This window comes from Cryptomeria japonica, chromosome 6 (genome assembly GCF_030272615.1).
Source record: "Cryptomeria japonica chromosome 6, Sugi_1.0, whole genome shotgun sequence".
NCBI lineage: Eukaryota > Viridiplantae > Streptophyta > Pinopsida > Cupressales > Cupressaceae > Cryptomeria > Cryptomeria japonica.
In genome coordinates this window covers 232,744,753-232,768,877 of record NC_081410.1, presented here as the reverse complement: position 1 = coordinate 232,768,877, position 24,125 = coordinate 232,744,753, and the positions used below count along the sequence as shown (strand labels likewise).

Genomic DNA, 24,125 nt, shown 5'->3' with positions numbered 1-24,125 from the left:
ATGTTCTATGAACAAAATCGTGGGTGACATGAGGTCTGCGCCCATCTGATGTAAGCCAGCAAATTGATGGATCTCGCCTTCAAAATCATCAATATAACATCGCCCTTCTCTCTAGATAAATTACTGATCACAATTATTAAGATTTGCAACAAACATGCCTCCAAGAGAAAACCGTGGCTAGTGTAGGTCTGAAGCAATCTCCCAAACTGTGATGAATTCTCCTTAGGCCCAATATGAAAAGCTGAATGCTCTTCACTCTCCAAGCAACCCTTCAGAGGGTCTTTCACCTCCTCAGTTATGCTGATCAAAGGGAGGTATCGTTCCCTAGGATCTATTCTGCGGACAACCTTCGTCTCCACAACTCAAACAAGAGATAACCAAACAACTGATGCCTGATCATGATTCACCCTCGTCTATTTATCCTTTTCATAACCCGTCATAATATTCCTTCTAGAAGAGGGTAGGTACACTTTATTATTTATTAAGTGACTTTTTAATTATTTTTATTTTATTCTTTAGTCACTTTATTAATTTAATAAAATATAAAGTCATCTCACGTGTGATTTAAAATAAATATAATGAGACAACTTATATAATATTAAATTAAATAATTTTCCCCCTTATTTCTCCTCAAACAATTCTAGGCTAAAATCAGGGACATTACAAATCCTTTCAATTAGAATGTATGGACTGGGTCTTATCATGGGGATAGAGAAGTTAATTCTTTTTTTTTTCAGAATATTTATATTGCTGCTCTAATTGTTTTATATCATTTAGCTTATCTTCTTTGGCTCTAATGATTTCTAAGTAAGCTTGTCAAAAAGGGCTGCAAGTAACAGGCAGATTTATACTTCTTTTACATGTTAAGAGTGGGGGAGGAAAGGGTAAGGGCATGTATTTCACAAGTCTTAATATGGTTGTGCTGTTATGTGATAGTAGATTTATTCTTGTAGAGAAAATGTATTCATACCAGGGAATGTAGGCTCCCATTGCTATACAAATGTAGCTGATATCAATTATTGAATGTTTAGTACATGGGCAGCGATTTCCACCGGTTTTAAGATCCCACATGTAGAGAAGGGCAATAAGTGAAGATTACCAAAGCTCTTGCTTACAGAATGAATTTTATTTACATGTAAATTTTCTAGATTCTCAACTTCATTAAATGAGATTTGCTGCAAAAACATCATGTCAAATATATGAGAATGATATGCTGTTAGGTGTGTTTTCCATTTGATATGTTGATAAGGTAGCTGAGCATAACTTAACATTTTAGTCTGTAAAGCAAGGAATTGCAAGTACCCACTACTTATAAACAATTCTAAGTTGAACATTAATCTTCCAATAATATTGCTGGAAATGCAAATTATTATCCATACTCACAATCTTATTAAATGGGGTTTGCTGCAAATGCCTTGAAAGTCTTGCAAATTCTTATTAATATTAATGGAAGTGCATTTTCTGGCAACATACGACATTTACTACTAAATCCTAAATTTCTAATCTGCCTCATTAAAATAGCAATCTGTAATCTTATAAGTTAGAGATAAACCTTTGAATAATATATAAGATTCTCATAGCATTCTGATTCCTGGATAAATAGAGTTTAAAGTTGAGCAAATATAGAGAGTTGCTAGCACCCCTAGCACATTCCTATATTACTTGCACTATTACTTGCAAATCGGGTCCTAAGACCCGAATTGCAAGTTCAAACCTTTATTACTTGCAATCAGGTGTTTAGGACCCGACCCAACTGCAACTAAAGTTCCTTTGGTTGTGCGTTTTTGTCAAAGTTAAGTCGGGTTTTAAGTCCAACATTGCAAGTGTGTAGGTATTACCCTTCTCTTGCAAGTTAAATTACTTGCAATCGGGTCTCTAGAACCCGATTGCAAGTTCTTGATGTTTCACCATTGCATTATACTTGCAATCGGGGTTTCAGGACCTGATTGCAAGCATGTTTTCCTATCGCTTCATTCGCGATTCCCTTCCACTTGCAATCGGGGTTCCAAAACTTGATTGCAAGCCAATATTGCATGAATGTTTTATGTGCTTGCACTTGCAATCGGTTCTTGAAACCTCGATTGCAAGTTAATACTTACCTTGCAAACATGCTCACTTGCATTCGTGTCTTCAATGCTCGATTGCAATTATAAGTATCTTCGTTCTTCCCAACTTGTGTTCCACAAATTCCACCTTCCAAGTTCGTTATGACCTACTTGCAGTTGCGAATTACCTTCCAAAACCCGATTGCAAGGGGTTTTAATGCATGTAAAGATAGTGAGCAAAGCAATGTTGTCATATGTTAATGAGATTAAATTGATAAGAGTACTAAGAGTACAATGTCATATGCACAGAGAGAACGTCTCTTGAAGAATCGGTATTACCCCAAGCAAGAAGATGAGGTTGGAGCTCATTAGCAAATGACATAAGAACTATCAATTATGCAAATGGATGTTCGTGAACAAATACCTTCACCGATGTTGGATACTTCAAGTGCTAGCATCTTGTAGCAGCATGAAGACCTCTTAGACAGAGGATGATATACATAGAGTCACGTCTCAGACACTTAGATTAGTTTCAATTACGCATTTGTAATTTCCCTTGGACAAATTACATGTAATGCTAAAAATTGTATTGCAAGTAGTTACATTGCTTGCATTCTTGTAACTTGTAATTACATGTAAACAAATTACAAGTTGAAAGACAATAGGACTATAATTTGGAATAAGTCATAGTTAGTTGTGGAATAAGTCTTAGTTAGTTGGACTTCTCCCACTTTTTGCTTTTAGCCCGTCTCCTATATATATTGGAGGGTGCTCTATGTATTTTTCATCTTTTTGGCGAGTTAGAAAACTTTGCAGAAATTTACAGTGATAGAAACTTTGTTGTTTTATACTTGGACTCTCAAGCAATACAAAGAGGACATTTGAGTTTCAGACTTTGTGTTGATGCTTTGTTCATATATTTATTGTATTCTAATGTTACAGTGATATATTTTTCTGCGTATACTTGAGATTCTAGTAAGGTTGTTGGAAAGAGCTTTAATCTGATTTCTTGTAGACTTTGTGCTGCAAATATTGAGGGTTAAATTAGCACAGTTAAGTGTCAAGATAGGAAGAGATTACAAGACTTTCTGCTTGTAATTATTCTTATTCAATAGCAGTCTAGAGGTGCATCATATTGATAGACCTTGAGCTGTTGTATGTTGTATATTGTTATTATACTAGTCATTTTGGAAGGTTGATAGGACAGAAGAAAAGTGAAAATTTTGAGCTTTCGTTTCTACATTCCCGTCCCGAGGAAGTGATGGAAGACTATGCGCTTTCATGGAAACTTCACTTCCTTTGTATAAGCATCTTTGTAATTGTTGAAATTTCTTAAAAGTTTATGTTTTTGTTACTATAGTTTCTTTTCTGAAAAAAGAGAAAAGAATGTCATCTTTTTGAAAAGGAGAAAAGGATGTTGTCTCACCGAAGTTAAATTAGTGTTTATAGATTATAGTTAATTTGTAATAGTTAGAAAAAGTAGGAAAGGGGGAGCCTTCCCTTAGAATCAGGAGAGTTTTTAACTCACACGCTGTACTTGAAACCATAATTTTGCACGCCTTCCTAGGTGTACAAATTTTTCAATCAACAAGGTCATGAAGCCTAATGCAGAGTGAACAGAAACCACCAAGAATGCTGCTCCAAATATGGTGCTCAGATCTGCTTCAAGGGCTATTACGAATTAGGGTTAAAGAAAACCCTTGACAATCAAGAAATCACCTTCTAAATGCCAAATTGCTCCTCTCAAGTGGGCTCTAATTAGGGCAATGCCTAATGTAAATAAAGATCAAAATGCCTCCAATGGAATTAAGTATAGACTTTTGACACAAACCCAGCAAGTCATATATCTTATCAGCCACCTTAATCTTTCTTTTTCTTCATAAAATGATTGCAAAATGATGGTGAACAAACCCTAGTTAACCTATAATGATGTATTCTGAAATCGTCTCGAAATTAAATGAAATTTGGATACAAATCTCCTTCGTTTAATGTCCAAACCCTAGCCATCCAAGGTATTATGAAAATATGGCAATTAAACTTCCAAATTTGAAGCAATGTCTTCCACCTACAAATAAACTTCAAACCCTGGTTGATATAATTTTTCTTCTTTCAAACCCTAGCTGGCGAAGCTCCAAAATGCTGTAAAACCTCCAGATATGCTCAATGATATGAACCTCAGGTCGATTCACCTCTTACTGTGGAGCTGGGATTTATTAGATTTCTTGTAAATGAAAGCCAAAGCTCTCAAGCTTCTCAAAGAGAAAATAAATAATACAAGTATATGTCAGATGAGCTCTCAAGTGCCTTCTTATAATGCTTTCATGCCAATGCCCTAATTAGGGAAAGTGGGAAGGTCCAAGGTGGGAGGTCAACTATGTAGTTTGAGCTTTTGACTAGAAGAGGAGGCATGCCCATCGGTGCAATTACACGTTTTCAATGTGATCTAGCACTTTTATTTGATTTTAACCTTTGAAAATTTTGATTTTGCTTTTGTTGTTCCATACAAATTTCGAAGGCCGACAATGGGTGTGTAAAATGAAGACAAAGAGACTGTTAGACCTTGCTGGGAGGAGAACCTAAACCTAGATATTTAGATAACTACCAAACTTGTATTTATCAAAGAGCGTGATCCGACTTTGGTGAGCCCATAAGTAAGGAGAGTGGTGAACAGCTGTGATAGAGATTGGAGACTTGTTGTTGAGAGGAAAACAACATAATGAAGTACAAGCTTGATATTTTGTCAAGAGACTATGGGAAATGTGGATGGAAAACTTAAGGAAGAGATACGATCTTGGGATTGCAAGAAAATGGCTGACTATAGAAAACAAAGAGGCACTCTTTGCCATTTCAAGGTCTAACAAGGAATAGGGTGGACAATGAAAACAAAGGAAAGGTAAATGGTTGGGCTAATTGGGAATGAGAGATGGGAAAGGAGAAAGGGTGAGGAAGTGTTTGGGGAGGGGGTGAATAGAGAAATAAGGACTTTGCAGAGATTTAGAGGACATGAAAGCCACCGGAAGCTTGCATGCTTAAAGGGCAAGATGAGATACATAAAGTGAAGGGCGGGCTATGTGAGACATGAAATGCAAAATTATGCTCAGTGAGACAAAAGAAGAGTTAGATATAGAAAAGGAAAATGGTGTTAGTGTCTAAGATAGCATTACAATAAGCAAGTAATCAAAGTAGTAGCGTCTCATACTTAGTAGTGCAAGGAATATAAGACGAGTAGCATAAAGAAGAAAGTGCAGAAAATCATTATTACACACTAACTAGGTTTGCAAGGGTTATATGCAACCAAACATATACACTTGTCATATGTGGATACCTCTTAAATGATAATTTCATCTATTTGTGTGTATATATACACTTGTTGATCATATCTAGTGTAAGGATTCCCACATGCATCTACGTGATTGGTTGGGTATATTAATGTTCCTCTGAATAGTCTTGTTGTAAAGTTATTTCAATTTCAATTAAAGAACAAGTTATGAACTATGAATGCTATATATGGATATGAGGAATTATGTCAATGTCTAATAATTCTGATTTTTATCTGCAGGTCTGAAGGAGAGAGATCATTTAATATTTTCTATGTCTTCTCCAAATGAATTCAATTGGCATATATATCATTTAGGCAACCGGTCAATTGGTGTATTGACCAGTCATGCCTTTTAGGCATGACCGATCAATGCACCCATTGATCGGTGCCTTTACAATTATACCATTAACACAATGCTGATTATCGGTTCAAAACCCCCCGATAGCATATTGTAATATCATAATATAATGACTGATCAATATAATGAATCGGTTCATATAAACACCGATGATTCAAAGTGCACGATGTATATAATCCAACCGGTGCATTTGTTAACCAATGTTAATGCCAAATGAAACGGTGTATTCATTAAACCCGATAACAAATATAACCGATATAATTAAGCCCGATAACAGATGTGAATCGGTGCCAATGTTTATGCACCTGATAGCAAGTATGTATCGGCGAATTTAACTCGATAACTTATAGCATTTAATATGCTATCGGGTTAATACCTCGATAGCATATTAATGCCAATTAACAATTGACATTAATATGCTATCGGGTTGTTAGCTCGATAGCATAATGATAAGCAATGTTTGTACAATCCGATAATCATATGCAATATAAATCAGACATGAAGCATGTAGATAAATAACAGAACAAGGAAGGTTAGGAAGATCTTATCTTGCATAAGCTACCATGCATTAACACTCCCTCTTAGCTTTGGAAGATAGATAAGGCAACTTGCATCACATTTCCTTTTCATAACTAAGATAATGTCAGTCAGCAAAAATCATTTATACATGAGAAGTACCATCAAGACATATGATACAAAATAGAAGAACATCACTTGAGCATGTGACATAAAGTATTATTTTAACATGTGATAAAAGTAAGAGAATCATCACCTGATCATGTGAGAAATCACCAAAACATGTGATTTGTAAGATTCATCAAGATATCACCTAACACGTGATATCAGTATTGCCTAACACGCAATACTTAAGGATAAGTCTATGAGAAAAGTTAGTTTCTCATCATATCCAAGTTCTGATAAGTGCAATAACATTTATAAATGTTTATCACAACATAGTCATGGCACATCCATGACTTACCAGAGATCCAACATGATCAATGGTTGAGATATCACCTACACGTGATATCAGTATTGCCTAACACGCAATACAAGGATAACCATATGAGAAGCGCTTAAGTTCTCATCATATCCAAGTTGTGATAATGCAATAACATTTGTGCAAATGTTGTATCACAACATAGTCATATCATATCCATGACTTACCAGTGATCCAATATGATTACTGGTTTGACTATCATAAGATCGTCACCTTATGATGTCTACATACAAGTGTTCAGTATCTGAGAGATCGTCACCTCTTAGATATGAACAAAGGTGGCAAGAAGCCAAGAGATAGTCCAAACATGACAAAGAAGTTTACACATTAAACATCTTAAATATATGTAAGTATAGATTACAAAGCAGATTACCTTTCTATCATACCTAAACCCTTTCTGAAGTGATCAACCTTCACTCTGGAAAGTGGTTTGGTCAGAATATCTGCAGTCTGATCTCCTGTACACACATATTCTAACTTTATCACATTCCTGTCAACCATATCTCGTACATAGTGATATGGAATCTCAATATGTTTGGACCTGTCATGAAATACTGGATTTACAGAGAGTTTTATATAGCTTTGATTGTCACACTGAATGATTGTAGGTTTCATAGGTTCTCCAAATAATCCCACGAGCAATTTCCTTAGCCATACTGCTTCTCGGGCAGCCATTGAAGCTGCAATATATTTAGCCTCTGTGGAACTCTGAGCTACTGAAGATTGTTTTCTACTGATCCAGGATATCATGGCTGACCCTAAATTGAAGCAACACCCTGAAGTGCTCTTTCTGTCAGTCACACTGCCAGCCCAATCTGAATCTGTAAATCCATGTAGATCTATGTCAACCTTTTCATATTTAAGACCAAGCTTTAGGGTACCTTGTAGATATCTCATTATATGCTTTACTGCAACCAGGTGTATCTCCTTAGGTTCTCACATGAACTGACTTAAGGCATTAACAGCATAGCAGATATCTGGCCTTGTATTTACTAGATACATCAGGGACCCAATCATCTGCCTGTATTGAGTGGGGTCAGTAGGTCTTGATTCTGCTGCTGCTTCTTTAAGTTTATGGAAGTTGGTTTCCATAGGAGAGGTCATGGGTCTGCAGTTTAGCATTCCAAATCTTGTCAATATGTCCAAGGTGTACTTCCCTTGGTTTAGTATAATATTATCAGAATTCTGCCATACTTCCAATCCTAGGAAGTAATGAAGAAGCCCCAAGTCTTTGATATCAAATTTTGTGGATGGATCTTTCTTGCATTGATCTATTAGGTGATCATCTCCTGTGATTAATAAGTCATCAACATATAAAATTAATATTAACATATCACCTTTATTTCTTTTGAGGTAGAGATTAGGATCTGCATCATTCTTAGAGAAACCTAGCTTTGAGAGATAGGTGTCAATTCTTTCATACCAGGCTCTGGGAGCCTGTTTGAGCCCATAGAGAGCTTTTTTGAGTCTACACACATGAGACTCTGCATCATGAATTTCAAACCCTTCAGGTTGCTCTAAGTAGACTTCTTCCACGATCTCGCCATTTAGGAATGCTGTCTTAACATCCATCTGATGTACCTTCCACCCCTTTGCTGCTGCAATGGCTAGGACAGCTCTTACTGATGTGTACCTGGCAATAAGTGCAAATGTTTCTTTGTAATCTATTCCTTCCTTCTGTGAGAACCCTCTAGCTACAAATCTGGCCTTGTGTTTTTCAATACTGCCATCTGCATCATGCTTGATTTTAAACAACCATTTAGAAGACACAACAGACTTCTTGGTTGGCCTAGGAACAATCTCCCAAACATCATTCTTCATAATGGACTGATATTCTTCAGTCATGGCATCTATCCATTCTTGATGTTTGAGTGCATCTGAAACATTGTTAGGTTCAGCTTTAGAGAGATCATTCATAAGTGCAACATAGTTGATGAATTTATTAGGCCTCTTGCTTTCCCTGAAGGTTGTTGAAGGAGCAGCGAACTTCTGAGCTTCTGCCATAGTTTTGGTGGCCCATAGTGGTCTTTTCTTGCGATTATCTATAGGTGGGTCTTGTGTTTCACTTATAGTTTCCTCAAGATACTCCCTCTGAAGCTCAGGAGTAGGTTCTTCTTCTAGGTTAGGAGTAGGATTATGAATTTTAGGTTCTATTGTATTTTGGGCCCTTTTGAAGGCTAAATCTTCTTCGAAGATTACATCCCTACTGAGTTCAATATTTCTCTGCCCTTGTACATAGATTCTGTAGGCTTTAGAAGTTTCACTATATCCTACAAGTATTTTCCTTTTTCCAGAGGGTTCTAGTTTTAGTCTTTTCTCTTTAGGTAGATGAATATAGACCGGACACCCAAATATCCTAAGATGGCTGATATCTGGTTTTGTCTTGGTAAAGACTTCCTCAGGAGTTTTATCTTCAAGGTGTGAATGAGGACATCTATTTTGTATTTACACAAGAGTGTTAGTTGCTTCTGCCCAAAGGTTCAAGTTTAGATTTTGATCTAGTATCATGGCTTTGGCAGCTTCTACTATGGTCCTATTTTTCCTTTCAGCTACTCCATTTTGTTGTGGATTATAAGGTATTGTCAACTCCCTCTTAATCCCATAATTTTTACAAAAGTCTTTAAATAGTCCTGATGTGTATTCCCCACCATTGTCAGTTCTTAAGGTTTTAATTTTGTTTTCAGAGAGATTTTCTGTTAATGTTTTAAACTCTTTAAACCTACTTAGGATCTCTTCTGATTCTTTACATTTCAGAAAGTAGATCCACGTCTTCCTAGAGTAGTCATCAACAAAAATTACATAGTACAAAAATCCCCCTAGCGAGGGTACGGACATAGGTCCACATACATCAGAATGAATTAACTCCAAAACTTTGCTAGTTTTCCTAGTACTATTCTTAAATGCACTTTTGGTATTTTTACCTAAGGCACACCCTTTGCATGCCTCTGAATGATATTGCTTCAACTTAGGTAGACCTATGACAAGGTTTCCCATAGTTGACAAAGCTCTATAATTCAGATGGCCTAATCTCCTGTGCCATACTTCATTTGCATTAGTTGCTTCATGGATCAATGCTAGATTGGGCTCTGTACATAGCTCATACAAATAGCCTTGTCTTCGACCAATGACCTTAGAGATCAATGCTAGATTGGGCTCTGTACATAGCTCATATAGATAGCCAACACCTTGTTTTCCATGAAGGTCACTCTGTATCCTTGATCTTCTAGTGTTGATATGGAGATTAGATTTCTTTTGATGCCTGGAACATATAGTACTTCTTCAAGTCGTAGTGACATGCCTGTCTTCAGTTTGATGGTGCAGGTTCCGAGTCCTCTGACTGGATGTGAAGAATCGTCTCCGATGGTTACTTCCTCATCATCTTTCTCTATCATGGAGTCTAGTATTTCTCTAAAGTCGGTGATGTGTTTGGATGAACCACTGTCGATCACCCATGAGTTAGACTTGTTTGAAGCATGGCTTGTAATTGCTGAGTAGAGGACATAGTTTTTGGAGTCATTTTCTCTTCTAGATTTCCTCACTTTTGCAAATGTGGCTTGCTTCCCTTTCTCCGAACAGTTTGCAACATAGTGTCCGAATTTGTCACACCTATAACATTGAACATGTGATAGGTCTTTCTTAGAAGTGTTCTTGCCTTGTTTAGCTTTTCTTTTCCTGAATTGCTTCTTTTTGTACTTCTTATTGATGTTTGTATTTAGGACTTGCAAGTCTTCATCTATATTCTTCTGTTTTATTCCTACCTTGTTCAATCTGGATTCTTCTTGTAGACAGGCATCTCTTAGTCTTTCAAACTTAGGATATTTGGACCTAGCATTGATGCTTTGGATGATGTGTTCCATCCACTAGGCAATCCATCTAGAGCAATGAGTGTTAACTCTTTGCTTTGGATGTTGTATCCAAAGGAAGCTTGGTCATCTCTTATGCTTGATATCCTCATGAAGTAGGAGTTAATTGTCTCCCCTTTGTTCATACTGATATGGTTGATCTCTCGTTTTAATGCCAGAGTACGACTTGCATTTGATATCTCAAATGTCCTTTCAAGTGCCTTGAACATTTTATAAGCCGTCTCTTGCTTTCTAATGATGGGCATTATATTATTTCTTACCCCATCCACTATTATTTTAATAGCCTTATCATTTCCCTCGATCCATGTGGATTTCTCGGTTTCATCTTCTGGTTGTGCACTTTCAGTTTGGACATATGAATCAACTTTGTTTTCTCTTAAAATCATTTTGATTCTAAACTTCCAAGCTGAAAAATCTTCGCTACCTCCGAGTTTATCTTCGAATCTGATAGCGTTGGCCATTATGGGAATGTGATGTAGTTTGTAACTTAGTCCTTGAATTTTATCAAAATTGAATAGCCTTAGGTTCGATTACCTTGGCTCTGATACCATGTAAAGTTATTTCAATTTCAATTAAAGAACAAGTTATGAACTATGAATGCTATATATGGATATGAGGAATTATGTCAATGTCTAATAATTCTGATTTTTATCTGCAGGTCTGAAGGAGAGAGATCATTTAATATTTTCTATATCTTCTCCAAATGAATTCAATTGGCATATATATCATTTAGGCAACCGGTCAATTGGTGTATTGAGCGGTCATGCCTTTTAGGCATGACCGATCAATGCACCCATTGATCGGTGCCTTTACAATTATACCATTAACACAATGCTGATTATCGGTTCAAAAACCCCCGATAGCATATTGTAATATCATAATATAATGACTGATCAATATAATGAATTGGTTCATATAAACACCGATGATTCAAAGTGCACGATGTATATAATCCAACCGGTGCATTTGTTAACCAATGTTAATGCCAAATGAAGTGGTGTATTCATTAAACCCGATAACAAATATGCCCGATATAATTAAGCCCGATAACAGATGTGAATCGGTGCCAATGTTTATGCACCCGATAGCAAGTATGTATCGGCGAATTTAACCCGATAACTTATAGCATTTAATATGCTATCGGGTTAATACCCCGATAGCATATTAATGCCAATTAACAATTGACATTAATATGCTATTGGGTTGTTAGCCCAATAGCATAATGATAAGCAATGTTTGTACAATCCGATAATCATATGCAATATAAATCAGACATGAAGCATGTAGATAAATAACAGAACAAGGAAGGTTAGGAAGATCTTATCTTGCATAAGCTACCATGCATTAACACTTGTCCCTTTAGGGAAGATACCAAAGAGATAACTTGGTCTTAGGCGTCAAAAGCATAAATATGAGATTTATTGTTTTTAAATTTTGTACAATGAACTACTCTCAGTAAGATTAGTTTTGTTGGATTCAAGTCAATTTAAAGTTTCTTGTACTATTAGCTAAATCACTTTACTGTAGTCATATACATAGTAGCAAAAAATACAGGTTTTAAAATCTGATGTTTCATGTTACCTTTTTTTTTCCTGAAATGTTCAATGCTAATGAGAGTTAATCACGTTAAATAATAATTAAATCAAATTGTACAAAGCTAGATGCTACAGTCAAATGTGCTCCATTTCTTGATGTAATTTCACTGCTTTATATTTTCATAAATAAAACTAAATTGAAATATTTCTGTAGTATTCAAATTCCTTTTAGATTTTAGCTAGAGATATACTTGTTATCAGCATTGACATACTACATTGTTTTGGCTATACAGAATCTATATGCATTTCCTTTTTCTACTGATGTGAAAAATGATTTCTACTTTTTCTTTTGGGTCGATTGTTCTGCCCAATCAATGCGTGGAGCTATTAATTGACATATCTTAACTATTCTGTTCAGAGCTTGGACAAAACCGAGGATGGCATGCTGAAGGTCAATATTAAACCAATCCATACCTATCCAATACTAAAGCATTGCAAGGTATTTCTTCCATGTGATTCAATCCAATTTGAAATGAGTATAAAAACAGACTGCCATTGGACAGTGTAGTATTTTTTCTGTATAGAACTAATGAAAGTGAGAGATTGAACAAATACATAATAAACTTATAAAGAGAAAGTCAAGCTATAGAGGGAAAAATGTGAGGTTAACAGGGAGAAGAAAACTTGTAAGTAAATTGTGAAAACAGACTATTTTTTCTTTCAAGAAAACATTATAAAAGAACTAGAATTGAAATTTCACAAGAGAATTGACAAACATTTAACCAAAATTCAAATGCTTTCATTCATCACAGCCAACAAACATATGATATAAACATCCATAATAGACATAAAATGATAAATAATAAACATCCATAACTATGAAATGAAATAAACTGTAAATAGAAAACATAAAAGTCCATAATTAGTTGTCCATCATAATGTCATGATAAACAAAGAAAATATATGGCTGTCCATAATCAGCACATGGTAGGTCTAAGACTAAGAATCTAAATCAAGATCAAAGCTCGAGTCTTTGTCTGAGTCACTAGCAATACGAGGGGTTGCCTCCTCAACCAATGGATCCCCAAGCAATCCTTGAGATGTCTCCTCCACAACTTGCATGGCATCTTCGGGATTGACATTGCAACGTAAGGTTGGAGGGTGATGATACTTGGGAGTTTGGGGATCCTGTAGCTATAATCCATTGTGAACAACCACTAACTTCTGTGATTGTCTAGAGGTAAGGTAGTTCCTTTTGACTGATTGGATGAAGCTATATGTGGACCAATTCCTTTCTGCAACAAAGGAAATGGCAACCTATGAAAGAAGATGAATGACAAGTACTCTCACGTCCGATGCATCTCTACTATGCTATGTCCACCATTTAATAGGGTTGGCTTGAGCTAATGTAGGTCTACTTGACCTTGCCTCTGGTCTGCCAAAGGTTTGACCATGGAGATTGACAAAATTAAGCCACTATGTGCGGAGTTTGGTAGAATCATCTTCACTATATATTTTTGCAATTGCCTTAAAGAAGCCATCTTTCACCTCTTCATCACTAGATGGAGCCACTCTCCTAGGTCTCGATGTGTACAAGGATTGAGAGCAAATGCTGCCATGTGAAGTTGGTTGTTCATAATGTTCCATTGTCTCGTGACAATAGGCCTAAGATGCTCCTCATAAAATCCCAAAGTGGGGTCCTTGCTATAAATAGATTGCTTGATTTTCCCAAGTATGCTACAAAGGTCTTATAAATCTCTCCAAGGTTCGGAGAGTTAGTATCAACATATCTAATTGTGTGCACAATAGGCTCAATGAAGGAGCAAATATATCTTAAGGAGAAAACAAGTTACAAGTTAGAAAATTTTATTAAACGATAATCATTGAATCAAGTTACAAGTTAGAAAATTAAATAATAAAATTAGGAATGCCAATTTTTTTACATCATTTGTGGACCACCAGTTATCATCAAGGATTCTTTGCTAAACACTTTTACCCTCTGGTGTGCTTGCCTCGTGCCATCTAACCAACTTTGCATTCATCACCATGGATTGTAGAGCCTCCTAGACCTCAAGCATCCTTTCTAACAAAATAAAGTACCTAGCATATCCAGTCTCCACAGACTTGAGGAATTCCTTCCTCAAAAATATCCTAAACAATGCAAGTGAAGTGTGAAGGTTGCAAATGAACATTTGCACATCTCTAGCCTCTAACACTATTGCCTTCACCCAATCAATTTTCCCAATGTCCTTCAAGGTATTGTTCAATGCATGCACACAACATGGGGTCCAAAAAATATGCTTATAAGCACTCTCCACCATCAATCCTGCTAGCTTACACACATGGGCTGAATCAGTCACTATCTGCACAACATTAGAGGCTCCAACCTCTTCTATGGCCTCTCACAAAATCTGAAATTTAGAAGGCTAAATCCTTCCTTTTCCGTGAACAATCTATAGCTCTAAGAAAATAAGAGCTTACAATGCTAGTGACAATAAGATTGATGAGTAGCCGATGTTTGATATCAATCCACCCATCCATAATTATGGAGAATCTATCCCTCATCCATGTTTGTCTCATATCTTCCATCAAAATAGTCACCTTGGAGTACTCTTTATCAAGAAGGGTGGTGTGTAGCTGTAATGTCCCCTTCTCGTTGATGTACTTCCAGTGGTCCATTGGCCTATTCCTGAGACCCTTAGGCTATGTGGAATGAAGAATTAGGGTTTCAAACATTGATGAGGCGAGAACTTACTATTTTTAGTAAGTCAGGGGTTGGCTGTTTTGATGATACTGTCCTACTGAGCTTTCCATGCTCTGTCACTGGGTGCGAAGATCATGCTTTTTTGAGCATTAGTTCATGACTTACTATTTTTAGTAAGTGGCAGTATGGAGTGTTTCTATTTTTGGCAGTGGATAGGGTCCTGGTCTTGTAGCAGTTCTTTGTTCTTCTCACTCCGCTTCATCTTGGTTTCTGTTAATGATCAGTATGGGAGTCATAAGTAATTTAATTAAATATCCTATCCTTGTCAAAGGTTTAATATTTAAATATTTGCAGTTACTGATTAATTGTGGAGATGACTTAGGGAAAATTAATTAAGTAATATTCATTTGATTATCTCCTAAGTCAGAGGGCGAATTTGTGGTGGACATTTAGAGGATTAAGGCATCTTTGGTATAATGTTTATTTTGCAAAAATGACGCCACCATGGGGAAGTTCGAACTTACCTAGTAAAGGTGAGTGGGTGCCAAGTTAGTGGGGTGTAATGTCCCTAGTAGTTAGAGATCCTTGTCCTGCAAAATAGATTGTTAGAATGTAATAAACATATATCTATATAATTAATCTAAATTGCAATCTAACTTAAAAAATACTTAATTAACATAATCATAATTTTTATCTAATAAAAAGGATACGAATGCCATACCAAAGTATGTCCTTAGGCGGACGTGAAGCTCGCCTTCTTGGAACCCCTTGGTTCCAAGCCCTCTAGGAAGTCGAAGGTGAATTCGATTCCTGTCTTGGGTGTAACCTCTTACACCCAAGCCATCCAAGGAAGACCCTATGTCCATTTTTGCCTTGGGTGATGCATTCCATCATCCAAGTTCTCAGAGGGGACCGGCCAGATCCGTCTCTTCTTGGTTGAACTTAATCAACCAAGCCATACATATGCATATCAATGTTCAGTATATACTGCCCTAGGGATTATCATAATCCCTCCCTTAGACTAAGTGAGTTTTCTTATAGCCTCCAACATGTAATCACATTTATAATATATTTTTTGCATTTGATTACTATTTTCCATTCCATAATCCACATTTACAAATTCCTGGTTTAACATGTATTCCCTAACATATCTTCATAAAAATGTTCATTAATCAATATTCACGTTTATTTCTTTAACATATATTTCTACTATTCATTGATATGTATTTATTACTTATGTTCATACATATTCATCAATACCTAAGAACCATTCATTAACATATATATTAAAATGTTCGTTACTTATATTCCTCAACATATGTATTAAAATACTCATTATTAATATTCATTAATATACGTATTAAAATATTCGTTATTAATAAATATTCATTATTAACATTCATTAATATACGTATTAAAATATTCATTATTATGCAGAAAGTATTTATTGATTATGTATGTGTGTATGTGGCACACATGTCCACGCACATACATAATCCATAAACGAAAATCCCTTACCTTACGCAGATCCCTTTGGAAGTCCGCAGCCCTTCCTTTTCCAGTGCTTCCCTCCTTTCTCCTTCCTTTCCTTCTTTTCCTCCTTTTTTTCTCCAAGATACTTGGCTTGATCATTATAGATATGATAGTGTGGAGACGTGTCTCCCGTAGGAACATGTCTCTACGTAGAGAACATGTTTCTGTGTGAGACATGTCTCTTGACCGATCATTAACTAATCAATATATTAGTCTATATGTATGCTGTTTAATCGATACTCATTATCGATTCATGTTATAATTAAAACCCAAGTCGATACACTTAATCAATTCATATAATAGTCAATGCAAAAATCGATATTAAATATCACTACCGTATTATTCTTGATACTTATTATAGACGCATAGTATGATATCAATATTTATTATCGATGCTTACCAATGTGACTGTCGATATCCAATATTGATGCATGGTGTAATTAGTATCAACATTAAGATTAATGTTAATAGCATTATTAATACCAACAGTACGAACAACATGATTAATGATTGTTATATCAACCTCAGTCTTGTGTTGTGATAAACATAATCGTTAGCAGTATACCGAAGAAGGATAGTAATCAAATGCTCAAGGCTGATAGGCCACTTATGCATTTGATTTCATCGTTAGGAATAATCCGATCAAGGCTACAATTCATTAACACTAATATTTTAATATTAAATAAACATTTAACATTAAATAAACATTAACATTAATATTTCCTTTCTTAATACATTTTTAATAATTGAATTTATATATTTCTTTAATTTCTTCATTTTATATATACTATTATCCTTATTGGGTTATTTTATTATACTTACATCAGGTGTTCGGTAATGGTACGGTTTTGTCACATCAATGAATATCGGAAGAGTTGGCTTTCAATATTATCAATCTATAAAGATAATACAAGGAGATTTCTCCTAGTTATTTAGCATTTGGATGGGGACGTCAGAAAGAATTTGCAATAAAAGGATTTGTTGCAATATTAATTTATCTTTATTTGAATATTTCAAGAATGTTAAATTAGTAATAAAATATTAATAATAATATTTTAAACACTTATTTATTGGTAATTATATTTATAATAATAATTGTTTTATTTAGGATATATATATATAACGATCAAGGAGGGGTCCATGACATGGGGGGACATAAGGTGAAATGAAATTGAATTTGGAGAAGTTTGGCGCCATTTCCATTTGCATTTGCATTTGGGAAGGCATGGAGTTATAAATATGAGCCTTGTGTTGTCATTCTGGGGATCTTGAAAATTTGCATTGTTATGCTGCCGGATTGGCATCAAAACTTTGAGGCCTTCGGACTGCGGCTCCCTAGTGCTTTCCAGTTTCGTACTTGAAATATAGTACCTAGCTGTGTGCTGTAATCTACTTTCAGTGCTGAAATATAGTACCTAGCTGTGTGCAAGCTTTGAGTTTATGCTTTCTAACCTTAACGGGTTATTTGTTGGTTTATGATTATAATTGGTCTTAAAAAAAAAAAAAAAAAGGGGATATTACAGTGGTATCAAAGCTGGTTTTCCTACCAGCCTGTGAGTTTCAGAGGATTCAGAATTCTCCATGAGTGATAGAGACGTTCGATACTACAACTGAGAACAGGAGACACAACAGTTTTAGATTCCGGTAGTGCCGAAAGAGGATACATTTTCAGAAGTACTGAGAAACAGAGGGGAGAATTTGGTTTCTACAGATTCAATGGATTCAATGGTAGACAAGGCTACATAACAGAATGAGGCACTTGATAAGTAGGATGAGAGACAATTCAATGCCATGATGGACGTGATGTCTCTAGTGCTGGCCAAACTTAACCAGAGCGTTGTTGGGACCCCTAACCAACCCAACAATGGACTGGAAGCGAATACTTCTAATGCTTCTGTAGGCAATGGAAATGGGAATAACAACGGGAGCAACAGTGGAGGTTCTACCCCAAGACCTCTACAACCTGTATTCTTGCCAAGAGAAGCACAACAAGCTGAAATGGAGATACCTACAGCTGATGAAATAAGGAACAACTACATGGAGTATGCTTCTCTCCCTGGGGAGATCCGAGATATCCTCACCTTGGATCAATTTATGAATCAGAAAATGAAGAGAGGAAGGAGGAATGACAATAGATTTGCTGCCCCAAGAGATTATCAGCAAGCTCTTGGAAGAGTGACTTTAACACACTTTGATGGAAGCACAAGAGCACAGCTAGAGCATGGGTGCAGAAGTTGGACAATTACTTGTCCTTGAGGCCTATGCCGGAAGAAGATGCCATCAAGTTTGCTACCTTGCACTTGGATGGAGTGGCCCACGAATGGTGGTACCATGGGTTGGTCACCCTTGGTCATAACTTGATCACCACCTATGCTGATTTCACCAACAAGCTGATTGAGAGATTCGATACCAAGGATCCAGAGGTGAAATTTAGAGAACTTGTTCAACTCAAACAGCAAGGTTCGTTGGACACTTACGTAATTGAATTCCAAAATCTATCAGTTATGGTAAGTAGCATCTCTAAGAAGTGGTTAGTTGTCCTTTTCATTGAAGGACCTGAGGAACCTTTGAGAGGTTGGGTTAAAGCATTTGATCCGCCCACCTTGGCAGAAGCTATTAAGAAATCTCGAAGCATGGAGTTGGCTGCCCCAAGGAACAAAATGCAGTCCAAGCCTTTTCCTTTGAGAAAGGACAAGAAGAAATTCACAAATCAGACCAAGAGCTTCCCTCCGTGAATGGATGATGAGCTCCGTCAAGAGCTTCGAAGGAAGGATCTTTGTTATTCTTGCAAAGAACCTTGGGCCCCAGGACATAAGTGTCATGGAAAGGGCAATTTGCATCAGATGGAGTGCTACTTTGTGGATGGATCAGATTCTGAATTTTCAAAACAACAAACTGAAGTTGAGGACAACGAGTATGAAGAGGCTCCTGAAGGGCCTGAAATTGGGTCAGAAGACAGAGGAGTGGTTGCTCAACTCTCGAGCATTCACAAGAATGAGTCCTTTAGAGTTCGGGGTGTGATTGGAGAGCATCGTGTCATTGCTCTCATTGACATAGGAGTGACTCACAATTTCATTGATGAAAGGATTGTTGCTAAGAATTGACTAGCGACAGAGGAAGTTGAGGGCGTTAAAGTCATGGTAACAGATGGCTCCACTATATCCTATAACCGGATGATTTCCATCATGTCTCTGAAGTTGGGGAATCATGAAATCAGAGATGTTTTCTTTGTGGTTAGCATTGGTGGGACTGATGATGCAGTCCTCGGGATTCAATGGTTGAGATCTCTTGGTGAGATTACATTAAATTTGCAAACCATGGAGCTGAAATTCATGTTTGAGGGGAAGAAGGTAGTATTGAGAGGAATGTCGCATGGTGGACTTAGAGTTGTATCTTTGAAAGGGATGGAGAGGCTGATCCGCCATTACCAAGTGGAGTGGGCAGTAGAGTGTTTGATAATGCCTTCAAATCCATTGGTAGATAAGGGTAGCTATTCCATAGACATTTAAGCATTGATCACGGATAGAAGTAAGGTCATGGTCATGCCCTCAGAACCACTAAAAGAGAATCAAAACTATTTTGAAGACGTTCAAGCCTTGATAACCAAGAGAAGTAAGGTGTTTGAGAACCCACCTCCTGGTAGACCCCCTGAGAGAGGTGCAAAAGACATCATTGAGCTCGAAGAAGGAGCTAAGTCAGTTATGACTACTCCTTATCAATATCTTAAGAAGCGAAGGATGAGATTGAGAAAGAAATCTAGGAATTGCTTGATATGGGTTACATATGGCCAAGCAAAAACCCCTTTGCTTTGGTTGTTGTTTTGGTGAGAAAGAAGGATGGGACCATGCGCATGTGTGTGGATTACAGGGCCATGAATCAGAAAACTATCAAGAATCGGTTTCCTATTCCGAGAATTGATGAGCTCATTGACGAGCTACATGGTGCATTGTTCTTCTCAAAAATTGACCTTAGGTCAGGGTATCATCAGATTGGGATGAGAATTTCAGATGTGGAGAAGTCCGCTTTCAGATGCCACTTTGGGCATTTTGAGTTCCTAGTCATGCCCTTTGGCTTGAGGAATGCACCTGCCACATTTCAGTCATGCATGAACAAATTCTTTGATGACATACTCATATTCAACAAATCTTGGAAGGAGCACTTACAACACTTGGATGAAGTGCTAAGCATACTGGAATCCGAATCCCTATTTGCCAAGGAGCCCAAATGTGAGTTTGGAATGGAAGAACTGCTCTACCTTGGTCACATTATCAATGTAGATGGTGTGAAGGTAGACCCTGAAAAGATTAGAGTCATCATTGATTGGCCTCCTCCTGAAAACATAACACACTTGAAGGGATTCTTGTGTCTGTGTGGTTTTTATCGAAGGTTTGTGAAGGGATACTCTCAGTTGGCTGCCCCCCTCACAGATCTTACAAGGAAAGGAGCTTTTGAATGGTCCGAAAAAGCACAAACAATTTTTGAGTAGTTCAAGGGGATCATGAGTTCCTGCCTCGTTTTGGCTTTACCTGATTTCACCAAACCTTTTGAACTGCAGTGTGATGCATCTGGAGAAGGTGTTGGTGCAGTCCTCATGCAAGATAAGCATCCTATAGTCTTCGAGAGTAGGAAGTTGAGAGGACTTGAAAGGTTGTATTCGATATATGACAAGGAAATGCTTGCCATAATGCATGCCCTTGCGAAGTTCAGGCAGTATATGGTGGGGAGTAAGTTCATTGTTAAGACTGATCATAATAGTCTTAAACACTTCATGCATTAGAAGGATTTGAATGAAAGACAACAAAAGTGGGTGAGTAAGCTACAGGCTTACGACTTCGATATTGAGTATGTTAAGGGAAAGAACAATGTTGTGGCTGATGCCTTGTCCAGAAGGCCCCATTTGAGCTCACTATGCGAGCTTACTGCTGATTGGAGGGAGTTGTTGCTGGCTGATTATGCCAAAAATCAGTTTGCAACCAGCATTATAGAAGGTACTTTTCATGATGAAAGGTACAAATTGGTTGAGCGGTTGATACTATACAAAGGAAGGATCTTCATTGTGGTTGAATCTAAGCTAAAGGAGAAGATTTTGAAGACTTTCCATGATATTCCTCTTGCTGGTCACCAAGGTTACCTCAAAACATACAGGCAGATCCGAGAGAGATTTTATTGGAAGGGATTTAAAAATAATGTCTTGAAGTAATCCATGTGAAGAAAGTAATTAGGAAGAGGAAGGTATTGAACTGCCCACAATTCCTGATTGGTTAAAAGAAAGGATGAAAGTAAAGGCGCCTATGGAAGTTGAAGAAGAAGATGACACAACTGATTTCTTGGCTAGGTTGGGAAAGGTTGCAGGAAGAAAGACAACAAAAAGGTATTCCAGGATTCAAAGGGACGAAACAGGTTGTCGTTTAGTTCATATTGCTGTGCCAAGAGTTGATAAGGCAAAGGAAGAGATTACTCCTCAAGAGTATGAAATTACAACTATCAACTTAGGCTCAACCACCAAAGGACGGGAAGTTGAGGACTTGCATAATACGGTCATTTCCATCAAGGCAAGATTGGAAAAAGAAATAGGAAAGAAAAGGGAGTACAAAAAGGAAGTTGAACAGTTAATGAAGTATGTCAAACACTTAAACAATGTAATGTCCCTGCTAGTTAGGGGTCACTATCTTGCAAAAACAGATTGTTAGAATACAACAAACATATATATATATATAATCTAAATTCCCACCGAATTTTAAAATACTTAATTAACATAATCTTAATTTTAATCTAAAAAGGGATACGAATGCCACACAAAGTATGTCCTTAGGCGGCCGTGAAGCTCGCCTTCTTGGAACCCATCTTGGTTCCAAGCCCTCTAGGAAGTCGAAGGTGAATTCGACTTTTGTCTTGAATGTAATTTCTTACATTCAAGCCCTCCAGGAAATCGAAGGTTATTTCGATTCCTGTCTTGGGTGCAACCTCTTACACCCAAGCCCTCCAAGGAAGACCATGTGTCATTCCTTGCCTTGAGTGATGCATCCCATCACCCAAGTCCTCGGAGTGGACCAGCTAGATCCATCTCCTCTTGGTTGAACTTAATCAACCAAGCCCTACATATGCATATCAATAATCAGTATATATACTGCCCTAGGGATTTCATAATCCCTTCCTTAGACTAAGGGAGTTTCCTCTCTATAGCCTCCAACATGGGTTTACATTTGTATTTATAATGCACTTTGATGATTTAGTACTATTTTGTTTCCTAATCTACATTTTATGTTAACATGTATTCCTAATGTATTCTTTAATATATATTCATATTAAATATACCCTATCATTGTTGACATGTGCATTACACCTTCCTTGATAACATCTATATTCCTTAATCATTCCTTATGAGCAGATTAGTATATTAATTAATTGTATTCCTTAATGTACACATGTTTTAGCCTTAATATAATCTTACTACTGCTCAATGAAATGTACTATAATTAGTATTATTAATTATCATCCTTAATTAATGCGCAATGAAACATATATTAATTAACATTAACATCTATTAATTATCATACCTAATTAATATTCAATGAAATATACATTAGTTACTATTTACCATATATTAATTCATACTAATATATTAATTTATAATATATTATACCTTACCTCTTACCTGCTGGTCACGAAGTCTGCTCCTGGCTGCCCTCCCGTGTTTTCTTCCCCTTTCCTTGCGGTGGCTGCTTCCTTTTATATCTTTGTGAAGGGTTGTGACTCTCCACAATCCCCTTCCACACCAAGGGGTGCGGTGGCAATCACAGCCCATGCTGCGATTCCATCACACCTTTTGGTGCGGGGGGAATCGGGGGGGGGGCTTTAATTTAAATATAATGATACTAAGTTAAACGTAATACTTTTGTTTTATTTGCTTTAATATTAAACGTAATACTTTTTGTTTTATTTGTTATATATTAAAATAACACTTCTTTCATTATGTTAATATATGATATTTTAATTAATTCTTTCCTTATTATATAAATGTATTTCCTCTTTAATATAATACTTATATTAAATGTATTTCCTCTATTTAATATAATACTTATATTAAATGTATTTCTTCTTTTTAATAGAATACTTATTTTATCGTATTAGTCATGTATTTACAATAATCTTATTTACTCGATCCATATCCTTAATATTATTTACATAACTTTATATCAGGGGCTAATGCGGGTTTATCACAAACAAGCCTATTGATCAAGGGGATACACCAGCTCCTCCACTCTTGACTCTTCCACAGGAAACCATTGATGATTTTGAAGAAAGAAAAGTGACAGCTATTGAAGCTAAGGAATGGATAGCAAATAACAATGATGAGGTTGTCACATTCGTGGAAAAGTTGATGTTGGCATATGGACAAACTTCTTCTTTGCTCTCTAGAATTACAAACATGGCAGAAACATGGGAAGATCTTTATGATATTCATGATAGAATAATCCCATGCCTAAGGGTGTGGAAAGGAATTTCTAAGCAGGAATTAATTGATGGATAGGTAATTCCAGTATTGGGCATTAATTGCACGAAATGAAATTCTGGAAAATGTGAAGGTTGATAGCATCAGATTTGAAGAGCAGATTGGAGAAATTCAAAACAAGATTTTCCTTGTGGCCGCTGATATACTTGGGAAAGAAACAATCCGAGAAAATGAAATGCAGGCGGAAAATCTAAAGCTCAAAACTTAGGAGAATTTCTTCACTATCGCAGGTTCAATTGTGAAATAGAATTTGACTAA

The 24,125-nt window shown here is 36.6% G+C and overlaps 1 protein-coding gene across 2 annotated transcripts in view; it reads left to right on the top strand.

Annotated features, from left to right (window-relative positions):
- LOC131071469 (probable thimet oligopeptidase) overlaps nucleotides 1–24,125 on the top strand; it is a 296,968-nt gene that overhangs the window by 107,579 nt on the left and 165,264 nt on the right. For both annotated transcript variants that reach the window (XM_058007329.2, XM_058007328.2), the window contains exon 6: nucleotides 12,536–12,616. In XM_058007329.2, the coding sequence (XP_057863312.2) occupies nucleotides 12,536–12,616 (81 nt within the window). The remainder of the gene's footprint in view (nucleotides 1–12,535; nucleotides 12,617–24,125) is intronic.